General features: G+C 39.5%; 4 protein-coding genes across 5 annotated transcripts; 1 reads left to right on the forward strand and 3 right to left on the reverse strand.

The window, feature by feature from the left end:
• Nucleotides 1–453: 453 nt before the first annotated feature.
• On the reverse strand, nucleotides 454–4044 carry LOC111793967 (uncharacterized). The gene is given in 3 exon segments (XM_023676060.2): nucleotides 454–1729; nucleotides 2307–2591; nucleotides 3806–4044. Coding segments are annotated over 3 exon segments (1512 nt in total). The 5' UTR covers nucleotides 3959–4044; the 3' UTR covers nucleotides 454–655.
• A 136-nt stretch (nucleotides 4045–4180) lies between these two features.
• Nucleotides 4181–7402, reverse strand: LOC111793460 (uncharacterized). 2 transcript variants are annotated; one of them, XM_023675352.2, is made up of 3 exons: nucleotides 7065–7402; nucleotides 5920–6204; nucleotides 4181–5557 (listed from the first exon to the last, which is right to left on the reverse strand). In XM_023675352.2, the coding sequence occupies exons 1-3, from the start codon at nucleotides 7212–7214 to the stop codon at nucleotides 4424–4426; spliced, it is 1569 nt and encodes a 522-aa protein (XP_023531120.2). In that variant the 5' UTR covers nucleotides 7215–7402; the 3' UTR covers nucleotides 4181–4423. The 2 variants fall into 2 exon arrangements, with proteins under 2 accessions (XP_023531120.2, XP_023531121.2); XM_023675353.2 differs by having other exon boundaries at nucleotides 5920–6201; nucleotides 7065–7397.
• Nucleotides 7403–9099: 1697 nt separating this feature from the next.
• Nucleotides 9100–9446, forward strand: LOC147792756 (uncharacterized). The gene is made up of 2 exons (XM_087123008.1): nucleotides 9100–9207; nucleotides 9297–9446. The coding sequence occupies exons 1-2, from the start codon at nucleotides 9100–9102 to the stop codon at nucleotides 9423–9425; spliced, it is 237 nt and encodes a 78-aa protein (XP_086979134.1). The 3' UTR covers nucleotides 9426–9446.
• A 451-nt stretch (nucleotides 9447–9897) lies between these two features.
• LOC111792942 (GPI-anchored protein LLG3-like) lies at nucleotides 9898–11622 on the reverse strand. The gene is made up of 3 exons (XM_023674574.2): nucleotides 11418–11622; nucleotides 11271–11327; nucleotides 9898–10435 (listed from the first exon to the last, which is right to left on the reverse strand). Exons 1-3 carry the CDS (start codon nucleotides 11494–11496, stop codon nucleotides 10053–10055), a joined length of 519 nt encoding a protein of 172 aa, XP_023530342.2. The 5' UTR covers nucleotides 11497–11622; the 3' UTR covers nucleotides 9898–10052.
• Nucleotides 11623–14127: the final 2505 nt, after the last annotated feature.

Consider the following 14127-nt stretch of genomic DNA (forward strand, 5'->3'; position numbering starts at 1 on the left):
ATTACAAAACGGGGAATCTCACAATCCACTCTCCAACCAATGTGGAATGTTACAGTCCACCATTCTTGGGACCCAACGTCCTTGCTACACCTCCCGATGTCTAACTTTAATACCATTTATAACAGTCCAAGGCTACGCAAGCAAATATTGTCCGCTTTGGCCCATTAAGCAAGCCTCACGACTTTAGATAGGATCCCAAAGTGTTCCAAAAACCTGCTTTTAAGCAGATTAGATAAGGAAACCGATAGACGCCATGGAAAATAATGCACTCAAATTCTCCACCGGTGTGATTGGGACCTCAGCTCAGAAGAAAGGGACTGCTCAACCACCAGTATGTATGGAAGTAAATACAAATTGAAATATAGCAGCTAGATCACTGTCCATTTTCAAAATTGCTGTTCCTTCGAGTCTCGAGAGAACCCCCACATATTCGAATCTCGAAAACGATTCAGGTAAGCAAAATCGGAAAACTTGGCAGTAAAAAATGATGATAACAGCTAAACGTTCAAGTAAACATCAAGAGGGAATCATATTGAAAATTTAGAAAATGCAGGTAGAAGATATTCACACAAGGTTTCTCACAAACCAGAACAATATACGTACGAGGCTGGTCATGGCCGGTATCGACTGCAAACAGGCGATGATTAAATTACTCTCACCAGGCTCTTTGTGGACCTGGACTTGCAGAAGAACCCAACCTGTCTAGAACTCCATTGAAGTCAACAGGTTCGCCACGGTCCTCCATTCGCTGAATTATACTGGCAACATGGTCGCCCCTGAACCCCATGCCGACCAGTTTCTCGATCAAATGTGAATGGCTCGGGTTCCTGGATGAAACGGGAGGGACTGTAGCAGCCTGAGGAATCTGATGGGGTGCATTGGCTGGAGGATATCCACTTTGGTTGAAGTGCGGTTGTTGAGGCGGATGGTGCGGCGGTCTTCCACTTTCCCTGTCATACATCATATATGCTGGTTGTCCAGGGGGCAAATATCCCTCACCTGTTGCTGGTCCATAAGTGTTTTTTACTTGAGGAGGTTGCTGTGGAGCAGAACCACCACTTGCAGCTGCATATCCACAAGGCACTGGGTCCGGGCGACTCGAACCAGGATTAGGAATAGATGCAAAAGACATGGTGCTTGACAGAGTCTCTGGCACAGAACTCGGTTGATTCGGTGGATAAGGGTAGCCTGAAGTAGGGGGTGGTCGGATCTGAGGTTGCATAGAAGACTGCTGTGGTGGTTGTGGCTGCTGCGATGGCACCTGCGCCCATTGTTGTTGATATTGATTGAATGGTTGTGGCGGAGATTGACTTAGTTGGGGATTGGTCGAAACATCTTGAGGTTGCAATGCCCGGTGTTGGGGATCGGGTGAGATATATTGGCCCGGAGCATGCTGGATATGGGGTGGTTGACCAGACAATTGGGTCGGAGAGATGTAATACGATTGCTGTTGAGGCACGTTCGGAGGCAAAGTCGCTGAAGCGGGTGCAATAGGATTTTGCTGTGGGACAATCTGATGTGGCAAGGCCAAAGCTAATTGCTGGCCGTGAATCTCGGATAGATTTTCGTTCTTTTTAGGATCAGAAGCTACGGATGAAGCTCTCTCCTCGTTCGATTGCGAATGGCTTGATGAAGATGGCTCTTTCTGTGAGACCTGAAGTTTGGCAAGGTCCTTTCGAGTCTCTGCCAGCTCTTGCTTGTCTCTTATAATCTGTACAGACCTGTGGACCTACAGAAATGCGTCGAGTACAAATTTAATGATCAGTATCGAATTCTAAGTAATAAAAATCGATAACGAATACAGGGCTCAGAGATGGCTGTCACTGTTCACATCTAAGCGTCGACAAGTGATAGGTTTGCAAACTAATACGACGTTTCTACATAATTATTAGAAACAGCGCATGCATTGTATCTATAAATGACCCTATAAAAACAACGTCACTAGTTACTTGGAACAGTTCAAGTCCATTGCTAACAGATATTGTCTTCTTTGGGCTTTCCCTTCTAGTATTCCCCTTAAGCTTTTAAAACGTGTCTACTATGGAGAGGGTCTAGCCCTTATCCGACTAGTGCCTCGCATCGTCCGACGACTGGCTCTAATACCATTTGTAACAATCTAAGTCTATTGCTTGCAGATATTGTCCTTTTTGGACTTTCCTTTCTGAGTTTCCCTTCAAGGTTTTTAAAACGCGTCTACTAGGGAGAGATTTCCACACCCTTATAAGGAATGCTTCGTTCACCTATTTCAAGGTCGTCAATTGTATTACTACTTCCAAACTTTAAAAAGTCGTAAAGTCGTAGCTCACCTCTTGTAGATGCTTCTCAAGAGATTTAAGCTTTGAATCCACCTCTTCATGGTCACGAGCTACATCAGAACGCATTTCTCCAACAGATTTATCGAGGTTATAGCAATACAGTTCAAGTTGTGATTAACGCGAACTTATTCCCTCGAGAAAACGCAAAAGATTATCAGAATGCTTTTTCATGCTGTTCTCTACAGCAGAAATCACATCTTGAGCGATGGAATCATCTGGTTGACCATATGAAGCAGCAGCAGGGAATGCAGTAGACATTCTAACTTTATGAAAATCCTGTTCATATAAATATGTATAACACCAATTAATCACGAAAAAGTACAATTTTATAATGATCATAATTGCGTTAAATCTTCCATTCTTTCAGTTCATAAATCCAAACATTCACAAGAATTACTAAAAGATGCTAGAGAAACATATAAGATCCAAAACCCAAAACCACTTAAAAGAAACTGTTCTTCTCTTCTGGACACTCATTCAAAAATTGATTAATTTCCTTGCACATAACTCTATTCCTATAAAGTGTTTTCTTTTAGTGTTTTTTTAAAAAGGAATTTTGGCTCCATCAAAAACAACTCCCCTAGGTAAAAATACCATAAAACAAAACTGAATCCTTTTTCAACCCTGGACTCTTAAATCCAGATTGTACGAGGATCCGTGCGGAAAGCCTCTTTCTTTTCTCAGATTAAGGGTAAGATGTTTTGTGTGTAATGGTCTTTCTGGGCAAAAACTTGATAGAGCTATGGAGGATGTTTTTGGGGTATGCGCGCTCCACGGGACTCGATCAACAGCCCCGGTTAGGGGCACTCAAAAGCGCCGTTGTCAACGGTGCAATCTACGGTGCCTTGCAGCCCCGGTTAGGGGCACTCAAAAGCGCCGTTGTCAACAGTGCAATCTATGGTGCCTTGCAGCCCCGGTTAGGGGCACTCAAAAGCGCTGTTGTCAACGGTGCAATCTATGGTGCCTTGCAGCCCCGGTTAGGGGCACTCAAAAGCGCCGTTGTCAACGGTGCAATCTATGGTGCCTCCAAGGCATCCCGCCCCATTCCAAAGCAAATCACATGTGAACTCGCTTTGTAACAGCATTGTAACAGCATTTCAACTCAGGATAATTTCCATAAATCTTAAGAGTCTAAGAACAACATTCCAAAGACTAGTGAGTTTTTTTCACGATTCAAGCTGAACTGAATTGAAGAACTAATTTCATTCTGGAGATTGGAAAGCACCAACAACGCTCGCTCAATTATAAACCAGACAGACATGTACTCTAGAACAAAGCTAATGCAAGATGAATCGCCGTGGATTTTAATTCTCTAGCTTCGAAATGAAACTTAGACGTTACGAAATAAGAATCAAGTTAATTACCTCAACAAAACTTAGTGCTAACATCAAAAAATTACAAACCCTAACGGACCTAACAACGACAGATCAAAATCTTCTATCAAACATCCATAACTCAGAAATCTAAGAACAAATAATACAACAACGAACCTTGCTAGAATTGGTAACGGAGACGGGATCGCTGTGGCTACCGTTCGAAGTGTCTTGTTTACCGTAGTCCTCGTATGAGCAGAGGATATCATCGGAACCAAAATCGAAAGCTTTGGGGGCGGAATTGGAGCGACCTGCTGAACCAGACGCCATAAATCGCACCGAGTAATCGAAAGAACGGATTGAAGACCAGAATTTTCTTCAGATGCCTTCAAATCTAGGAGGACTTTGTTTAAGTATTAATCATAAAGTTGCGTGCCAGGCACATTATTTCATTCATAATCTTGGGTTAAAAAATATTAATCAAGGTTAATTAAACATTAAAATATATATATATATAATGGGAAAAGGAATTTTCTATATGAAATTAGATAATTAAATAACCAAATTTCTATAATTAAGAAGAAATTCATACAAGGTTTAAACTTTAAACATTACAAATACAATCAACTGTTCTTCGTATCTCACAAACCATGTATATACGAGGTGGGAGAACACTGAAATTATAAAAACCAGTCTTTTATTCAATGCATTAAAAAGACGCAATGGCTAGGCTGGTCGTGGCCGATACGAGCCTCAACGAACAAACAGGCGACTCCTCTATGAATAAAATTATGGTCACCATACCCTCTGAGGACCTCCGGGATTACTCAACCCGTCCAGAACGGAGTTGAAGTCGATAGGTTGGCCGCTCTCCTCCATCCTATGAATGACACTGGCAATGTGGTCACTCCTGAAACCCATGCCAACCAGTTTATCGACTATATCGCTGTAAGGATGGCTTTGGTTGCGCATAAGATGTGCATGACTCGGGTTCCTGGCAACGACGTGGGGGCCTGATTGCTGAGGAATCTGGAGAGATGCGTTGGCTGGAGGGTATACACCTTGGTTGAAGTGTGGTTGTTGTTGAGGTTGAGGATGATGGTGTGGTCTTCCGCTTTCCCTATCATACATCATATACGAACCTCCCGACGAAAGTGCAGGTTGGGGTCCGGAAGGTAAATATCCTTCTCCGGATGGTGGTCCGAAAGCATTCTTGACTTGAGGAGGCTGCTGGGGTACGGTACTACCGCTTCCAGCATATCCATAAGGCACGGTGTCTACGCGACTTGAACCCGGCTGAGGCATAGGTGAAAATGTAGCTTGCATAGGCATGCTGTTTGGAAGAGTCTCTGGCATCGACGTTGGTTGATTCATCGAATAAGACAAGTAGACTGAAGAAGGTTGCGGCCTGATCTGAGGTTGCATAGAAGGCTGCTGCTGTTGCGGTGGCTGTACCGGTTGTGGGGGCTGCTGCTGCTGCTGCGTCGTCCATTGTTGTGGATACTGATTGAATTGCTGCGGCGGAGGCGTTTGACTTGGCTGGGGCAACCGAGAAACGTCCTGAAGTTGCTGCTGATATTGGCCCTGGGCATGCTGGATATGGGCGAGTTGATTAGGCAGGTGAGTTGAAGAGATGTAATAAGCTTGCTGTTGAGGCACATTTTGTGGCAAAGCTGCCGGAGGAGGCGGTGTTAGAGGATTTTGCTGTTGGAGAACTTGGTGTGGCAGGGCAAGAGCTAATTGCTGATTGTGATTCTCAGACGGGTTTTCGTTCTTAGGATCCGAGGCAACGGGTGAAGCTCTCTCCTCGTTAGAATGCGAATGACTCGACGACGGTGACTCTTTCTGCACGAGATGAAGTTTGGCCAAGTCTTTTTGAGTCTCAGCAAGCTCTTGCTTGTCTCTTATAATCTGGACAGACCTGTGGACCTACAGAATGGCATCAAGGACAAGTTCGATTCAGAGACAATTCAAACGATCGTTCCAGAAGAAAAACAGCGTATATAACAACACGAAATCAATATTACAAACATTCCTAACCACCTAGATAGCAGGATAAACCAAAACGGAGATAACAACAGGAGAGGAGGCTCGTGATGTGCAACCACGGTTCGCATCAAACAAAGAAACGTCAAGTTTAAGACGAAACCAATTGAGTACTTCAGCATGATCAACAGATACAGTGCATGCCGTGTGTGTCTATAAACGATCATATAATATCGATAGAAAGCAATATTACTATTCAAAATGATGAAATACAACTTTAAAATGTTTAAAATTTCGTAACTCACTTCTTGTAGATGCTTCTCGAGAGATTTAAGTTTCAAATCTTCCTCTTCATGGTCACGAATTACGTCTGATCGCATTTCTCCAACGGATTTATCGAGGTTGTAGCAATTCAGTTCAAGTTGAGACAAGCGAGAACTTATTCCCTCCAAAAAACGCAAAATATTATCAGAATACTTTTTCATGCTGTTCTCTACAGTAGAAATCACATCCTGTTTGATAGAATCTTCTGGTTGAGCATACGCCGCAGCAGGATATACAGTCGACATTCTACTTTTGTGAAAATCCTGCTAAAACAAGTATACAGAACTCAATCGATCATGCAATAATACACATTGAACCCAATCTTATCAGATAAGGCGTAAAACCGAGTAAATGGCGCTTAGTTAACGAAACGAATGAACCAAAAGCCTAGAAAACGTAAGACAACAAGACAACTAACAACACAAACAAAAACACATCTAGTTAAGTTTTTTTCAAGATTCAAGCCACAATAGAACTAAAAACACCATTAATTTCCATGCAAGCTAAAGAATCGTTCGAGCCAAATAATCTTATCGGCATTCTTCCTCTGTAATTTCAACTCCTCAAGGACACCCAAAAGTCAAATAATCACACAATTTTTTCACAAGAACATTCCACAACAAGTTGCAAGTTTGTAAAACGGAAATACAATCAAGTTACAATACCAAAATCCATCGCTAGAATCTAATATTCTCTTCAAGAACAATTGTTCAAGAAAAAACTGGATTAAATCCCTTGCATCAAGTGAAAACAAGGAGCTTAATGACAAGATTTCTGAGCTAACAATAAAATTTTCAGAATCTGAAAGGAAAAGCATCCATTGGACTTAGAACCAAACTTTTCAAAGTTCAAGCTAGATCGAACAACTTACGAACCAAGAATATTGACTTTCAATATCAAATTCAACACAGATCTTCATCCCCAGCCTCAAACGCTCATTTCTTAAACCAATAATAATCAAACTCAGATGCTAAATAGCAAATCATTCCCCTCGTCAAAAATCACGCAACATAAATCAAATAACTCCATTAACCACAAACCCTAATCGAGGAACACATCGATAATTATCTCTCAAACATCCATAAATCCATAACCTAACGCAGAAAACCCGAGTAACACAACTCACCTTACTAGAATTCGCAACGGAGAGATCGGTATGGGTACCGTTGGAAGATTCCTGGTTACCGTAGTCCTCATATGAACAGAGAATATCATTGGAACCAAAATCGAACGCTTTAGAGCCGGAATTAGGCCGACCAGAAGAACCAGACGCCATAGATTACAGTAAGGAATCGGAAAATTGAAGCAAAAGCCAAAGGGTCGGCGACTCAAAGGAAGACGAAAGGGAAAAAGCTCTCTTTTTTTTTTTTGCAATTATCGAGAAGAAAAAAAAAAATTCTCCTTCAGACTTTTTCCGCGAAATGAACCTCCATGGATTTGTTTATACCTAACCTTATAAAAATTGATTTTCAGTTTTTAAAAATTAAAATAAATAAATAAATAAATTGAAGAAACGTTTAATTTTATTGTGTTGATTTGAAGTGTACGGCCAGATATGAAATTTGTGAGATGGGCTCGCCGACCATCTTCCGATTTTGCTAATTGGTCCTTCATTTTTGGTTTATTTCGATTTGTTGCCCTTCTCTAAATGATTGCTTATTAATCAATAATCAACCTCAATTATTGCCCTCAACATTTTGTAAATATCAGAAAATCTTAGACCAATCAATTCACGCCATCTTTTAAAAGACAATTTTACCCTCCTTGATATCGGAGTTTAACAGGTAACTATCTATTTTCCTGGATATACCATAATATCTAGAGACAATTTTACCCTCCTTGATATCGGAGTTTAACGGGTAACTATTTATTCTTCTGGATAGATCATAATATCTAGAGACAATTTTACCCTTCTTGATATCGGAGTTTAACGGGTAACTATTTATTCTTCTGGATAGACCATAATATCTAGAGACAATTTTACCCTCCTTGATATCAAGAGTTTAATGGGTAACTATTTATTTTTCTTGATAGATCATAATATCTTCTTATGGATATAATATCTCGTAAATTTGACATAATTTTGACGGAAGAAAAATGCGAAACAATAATTAATCCCTATTCAAAGATTAATCCGTAGGTTTTAGAATATTTACCGTGGGTAAAAATGAAAAATTTTAAAAAATTAGTAGGTATTATAATATATTTGTATATTAATTAAAATATAATAATTTGAAATTATATTACCTTTTCCCTATTATATAGTAAAATGTTTGGAAACCAGCAAGATCCGATGATCAAGGATCACATGTCATGCATGGTTTTTTTTTTTTTTTTTTTTTTTTTTTTTTTTTTTTTTTCTCTTCCTTAAAATTGGTAATATTGAAATAAACTATTTTGATTGAAATATTTGAAATTTAGTTTTTGAAAAAAAAAAAAAATAATAAGTGATAAGTTGGAATTTTTAAATTTTTTTTATTATATATTAAAATGACTAAAATACCCTTACACTATTGCTGCTATCATTCGTGATTACCGCTCACTACCAATCTTTATCATTGACGACAATGTACGGTGACTACTTCAACAGTAGTTGGACGATCGTAGTGTTTTGATTACAAAATTGGACTTACCCATTCAAGAAGATACGACCCGAAGGTTAAAGTAAAACAAAACGTTACTAGATAAATGTTTGGTAATAATGTAGTAGTGACTAGAATGTTTGTCTGTTTATGTAACACCCCAGATCCACCGGCAGTAGATATTGTCCTCTTTGGGCTCTCCCTTTCGGGCTTCCTTTCAAGGCTTTAAAACGCTTCTGGTAGGAAAAGGTTTCCACACTTATAAATGGTGGTTTGTTCTTCTCCCTAGCTAACGTGAGACATAACAGTTTAAGTCTGTAAAAACCGACATGAAAAATAGGTCGGTTTTTTTTTATTAAAAAACGTAACCGTTTTCTAATTTTGAAATATTTAAAAAATATTATAGTTTATATTATAAAAATCCTAATTTTAATTATTTAATTGGCTTGTAAAACTTCGTTGGAAAATAACGGCTTAACCGTAGGTTTCCTTTCGGTATATAAAATGGCCGGCCGGCGGCCGTGTTTCCCACCAGCAATTTCCTCCCAAATTTGAGGAAAAACCCACCACCCCATCGCCATGAAGATAGCAGGGCTATTCGCCGCCGCCGCCGCCGCCGCCTCCACCATCGTCCTGTCAGCTGCGCCGTCCTCCGCCGGCCTCCACAAAACCACCTCCTCCCATCAGGTAACTTCTCATTTCTCGGATACACTTTTATAATCAAACATCTTCGAAAAGGAAATTCTCGAGAATAACCGATGTGGGACGAAATTCAGGAAAAGGTCAACAGAGACGAGGAAATTAGTCCGTCGAGAAGATCGCCGCCGTCCACGGCAGCCGATCACTTTGCTCCGAGATTCGATGGGTTGCGATTCATTGAAACTCTCGTCACTGCTCATAGATGATAAGCTTCGGATTTAGCCAATGTAACGATTCAAAAGATTATTTATAAAATTTTATCGATTAAATTTTAATGAACTAAATTTATAATTTAACCGTTCACTCGCTATCCTCGTTATACTTTATTAAACTTGATGCATAAGATTATTTAAAAGATTTAATTTAATATATTTAATATTTAAAAGAAAAAATATATTTATTGTATTTAATATTTAGAATTTAAATTAGTTAAAAATATATTATAATATTTAAATATGATTAAAATAAAATAAAAAATCTTATAAATTCTAAGCTTCTACGAACCTTAACCTTGTGTTCAAGTCATTAGGGTCGAAAGAGCTAAACCAAATAGATTAACCGCTATCATAATTTTTTACCATTTAATATTTACAGCCCACAAAACGTGGAAACCTGTTCTTCTACAAAAACTCGAAAGTTCATAGGTTAAACTTTCCGTTCAATCATAAAAAATTATAATAAACATTCAATAAGTAGCTTTCATAACCCAATCCCACCAAAGTCACGGTTAACCGATCAAACAAACACAGAAAGATTCAAAACCTTCGTCGTATAAAGAAAGACAACGAAACGAGGAACGTAAAATAATGAACTTTCCGTTCCCCTTTCGTGTTCTAAAGCAATACATGGAGCATAAATACGAGAGCGAGAGCAAGAGCGAGAGAGTAGAGTCGGGACCGAGTTTGACGGAGCGAACGAGCCGAAGATAAACTGATGTGGCCACTCCCATCGTGAGAAAGGAGGGGTTCGCCACACTCCAGGCCTTGTTCTCCTCCCTTGCATTGATTGGCAAAGAGTCCAGGTGGGTATTGGCCGTAGAGGTTAATGTAACTGAACATTGTGGTGGCGCAGTTGTTGGTCCGGTCGTTCAATTCTTCCACAAAGCTGCAGCAGAACTCCAACAATGCGTGGCAGCACACCGTCGCTGGGTACTTTGGCCCTTTGCATTGGCTTGTCAAGATCGTGTAATTTTGCGCTTCCATGTCTACCGTACATTCTGTCGAATCCCGACACAAAACAAACAACAGTTTATGCTCAAATTAAACAATATCATATTATCTCTATTGTCCCGAACAATCGTCTCCGCTTAATGGGTAGTTCAAAATGTATCAAATTTATAACTTAACCTTAACGTCCTATCGAATTACACATAACAAACGAGAATTTATGCTCAAATTAGATAGTATCATATTCCGTTATCCTAAAAAATCGTCTCCACTTAATGGGTAGTTTACTTTAACCTTAACCTCAGATCCAACGAGAACATGAAAAGTTTATGCTCAAATTAGACAAAACAAACGAGAGTTTATACTCAAATTAGATAGTATCATATTAACATGGTTGGAGGAGGTCCGTTGTCCTGAACAATCGTCTCCGCTTAATGGGTAGTTTAAAAGATATCAAATTTATAACTTAATTTTAACCTCAACCTCAAATCCAACCACAACACGAAAGGTCTGTTCTCCACTTAATGGGTAGTTCAAAATGTATCAAATTTATAACTTTACTAACGTGTCAGATCGAGACAAAACAAACTAGAGCTGTTGTCCCAAACAATTGTCTCTACTTCATGGGTAGTTCAAAATGTATCAAATCTAAAACTTAACGTCAGATCGAATGGAACACGAAAAATTTATGCTTAAACAAGACAAAACAGAGAGTTGATGCTTATCATGGTTCGTTGTATGGAATAATTGTTTCCGCTTAATGGGTAGTTCAAAAGGTATCAAATTTATAACTTGGGTTCGTGTTCGTGTTCGTGTTCATGTTCATGTTCGGTAGAATAGATCGAACCGGAACACGAATCAGGCGAAACGGGTAAAAGGGGTTACCTTTTTGGGCTTGAAGAAGGGAACGTCCAGTTGGTTTTCCAGCTTTGAGGGCCTCATCTGCAAATACAAACAAATCAAAACCCTAAAAGGAAAATAAATGAAAAAAAAAAAAAAAAAAAAAAAAAAGAGAGAGAGAGAAGAAATTACAAGAGAGGACGTTGGAGTAAGTGAGGGAAATGAAGAGACAGAAAAGGACAAAATAAAGGCAACTTTGACTCGACGCCATGGCTCTGCAACTTTTTGGATTTTCCGTCGAGCAGCTGCGGCGGCGATGGCGGTGGAGCTTTTTATCTCCGCCTGCAGATGGCTGTGAATCAAGGAATTCTTGTTTTTGTGTGTTTTTTGGTAAAAGGGTGTTTTGGGATTCATTTTGTTGGGAAAAGGAGAGGAATTTGTAGGGAGGAGAGTGAAAATTTGCATGAAATGAGTTGAGTCCATTGCCTTCTCCTCTTATTGCCACCAACCACCCCTAACTTTTTGTATCCATGTAGTTTTGTTAGGTTAATGGTTGTGTCCGCCACGTGTTCCATTTTGGTCTCTATGGTTTCAGCTTTTGTTGATATGTTTGTTTTTATCCATATGCTCCCCATGTTCTAGGAATGATAGCACCCTAAGGATATTGTAATGCCCCAGATCCACCGCTACTAGATATTGTCCTATTTGGACTTTCCTTTTCGGGCTTCCCCTCAAGTCATCCACTGCTGGTAGATATTATCCTCTTTGGACTTTCTCTTTCGGGCTTCTAAAACACGTCTGTTAAGGGAAGGTTTCCACACCCTTATAAATGGTGGTTTGTTCTCCTCATCAACCAATGAGACATCACAATCCACCCCCCTTCGGGGCCCAACGTCCTCGTTGACACTCTTTCCTTCCTCCAATTGATGTCGGACCACCCCCAAATCCACCCCGTTTAGGGCCCAGCGTCCTTACTGGCACACCACCCTTGTGTCTACCCCCCTTCGGGGAATAGCCAGAAGGCTGGATCCACCTCCTTTAGGGCCCAGCGTCCTTACTGGCACACCACCCTTGTGTCTACCCCCCTACGGGGAACAGCGATAAGGCTGGCACATCGTCCGGAACTTGGCTCTAATACCCCTAAATCCACCCCCTTTAGGACCCAGCGTCCTTATTGGCACACCGCCCTTGTGTTTACCCCTCTTCGGAGAAGAGCGAGAAGGTTGACACATCGTCTGAAACATGGCTCTGCTACCATTTGTAACGCCCCAGATCCACTGCTAGCAGATATTGTCTTCTTTGGGCTTTCCCTTTCGAGCTTCCCCTCAAGGCTTTAAAACGCGTCTGCTAGGAGAAGGTTTTCACACCCTTATAAACGGTGGTTTGTTCTCCTCCTCAACCAATGGGACATCATAGATATGCTCCACATAAGGTCAAGAATGAGAGAAAAAACTTGCATGACATCACGAGCATAGCTCAACTATTCGAATCCTAAATATTTCATTTTCCTACCTTAATGTGTTTTAATATTTTTTTAAAAATAAAATCTTTTGTTTTAAATGATGTTTCTTATTCATGAAGTTATGATCCATGAATATGATAGCTAGACTTTTTATAACGTTTTTTTGTACGTGGTGACAGCCCATATTATTAAAAGTCTGAGACTTTTCGTACCGTAACAACCCATGTTAACAATACAAAAACTAAAGCAAAAATTAAAAACAATAACGAGAAGTTGAAACGTTACCAGCTAAATCTGTATATGAGCTCCCACATCGGTTGAAGAGGGGAACGAGACATTCCTTATAAAGATATAGAAACCTCTCTCTAATACACGCGATACGTAATGGGTCAAAGCGGACAATATCTACTAGCGGTAGACTTCGGTTGTTACATCGTCTCTTAAAGAACTAAGAAATACACGACAATTTTATTAACCTCGATGAAGCTCTAAATTTCTTCAATCCAAACACGATAGCGAGCATAATTTCTTGCAATCTTTTGACATCGTTTTAAAGTCAATTCACCGACTCAATTATACCTAATTTTCTTCGTATTTCGTTCATGATATTTGAGGGGTACCACTAATATGCTTATGTAATTCATATCTCTTCCTCTTAATAATCAATTTTAAGTTGACTTTTCTCTCATTTCTTTTGATATTAACTTGAATTTACAAAGTCAACTCTCCATACATATTTTGTTGGTCAACTTATTATTAGTGGTTGATAATGGGGAATCTAAGGTGCAATATTTTAAAATTTATGTAATAATCAACAAATACATGCATCATTTTAAATTAAATTTCATTTCTTTCGTTTTGGGTACTAGAAATGTCCATTTTACCCTCAGGGGTCGGGACCCTGCGATAACTCGCCTCGAATGAGGTCGAACGAGGAGGAAATTCCCCATTTAAACTGAGAATGGGGGAGGAAGTGGAGAATATTTTTTCCCGTTAGATAAATGGGGCTGGAGACGAGATTATATTCTCTGTCTTCTCCCTGTCCTATGGACATCTCTAGTGGGTATAAAAAATATAGTAACGAGAGCTTACACTCAAAGTGGACAATATCGTACTATTGTAGCGGTTCTTGTCCTTAACTATATATATATATATGTGAAAAATACCCTTAATTATGAAGTTACAGCCACCGAAAAGAAATGTGCACATTATTCGTATAAATAGTGATTTTTAGTTCTTTTAAGTCTTTCTTAGTCATTGTATTCTCGGGATTGCTCTCATTCGGATATAGTCTTAGTTCATTCATATATCCCTCATTTACTCGGGTGTCACGATATATAAGTTTACCAGCTCAATTAAATTAATTTATACTCATAAATGTTAAATGATTAAAAGAGTTAATCAAAATTATTATTATTATTATTTAACAAAAATCATAAA

The sequence above is a fragment of the Cucurbita pepo genome, chromosome 4, assembly GCF_057944985.1.
Source record: "Cucurbita pepo subsp. pepo isolate OVF chromosome 4, ASM5794498v1, whole genome shotgun sequence".
NCBI classification, from domain to species: domain Eukaryota; kingdom Viridiplantae; phylum Streptophyta; class Magnoliopsida; order Cucurbitales; family Cucurbitaceae; genus Cucurbita; species Cucurbita pepo.

Excerpts from the sequence above, each read along its gene's own strand:
- LOC111793460 (XM_023675352.2), bottom strand. The coding sequence starts at position 7,214 with ATGGCGTCTGGTTCTTCTGGTCGGCCTAATTCCGGCTCTAAAGCGTTC. Across the intron at positions 6,205-7,064 it reads CCGTTGCGAATTCTAGTAAG|CAGGATTTTCACAAAAGTAG; the intron begins GTGAGTTGTGTT and ends TACTTGTTTTAG. Across the intron at positions 5,558-5,919 it reads TCGAGAAGCATCTACAAGAA|GTCCACAGGTCTGTCCAGAT; the intron begins GTGAGTTACGAA and ends GCCATTCTGTAG.
- LOC147792756 (XM_087123008.1), top strand. The coding sequence starts at position 9,100 with ATGAAGATAGCAGGGCTATTCGCCGCCGCCGCCGCCGCCGCCTCCACC. Across the intron at positions 9,208-9,296 it reads AAACCACCTCCTCCCATCAG|GAAAAGGTCAACAGAGACGA; the intron begins GTAACTTCTCAT and ends GACGAAATTCAG.
- LOC111792942 (XM_023674574.2), bottom strand. The coding sequence starts at position 11,496 with ATGGCGTCGAGTCAAAGTTGCCTTTATTTTGTCCTTTTCTGTCTCTTC. Across the intron at positions 11,328-11,417 it reads TTACTCCAACGTCCTCTCTT|ATGAGGCCCTCAAAGCTGGA; the intron begins GTAATTTCTTCT and ends TTGTATTTGCAG. Across the intron at positions 10,436-11,270 it reads CCTTCTTCAAGCCCAAAAAG|AATGTACGGTAGACATGGAA; the intron begins GTAACCCCTTTT and ends GGGATTCGACAG.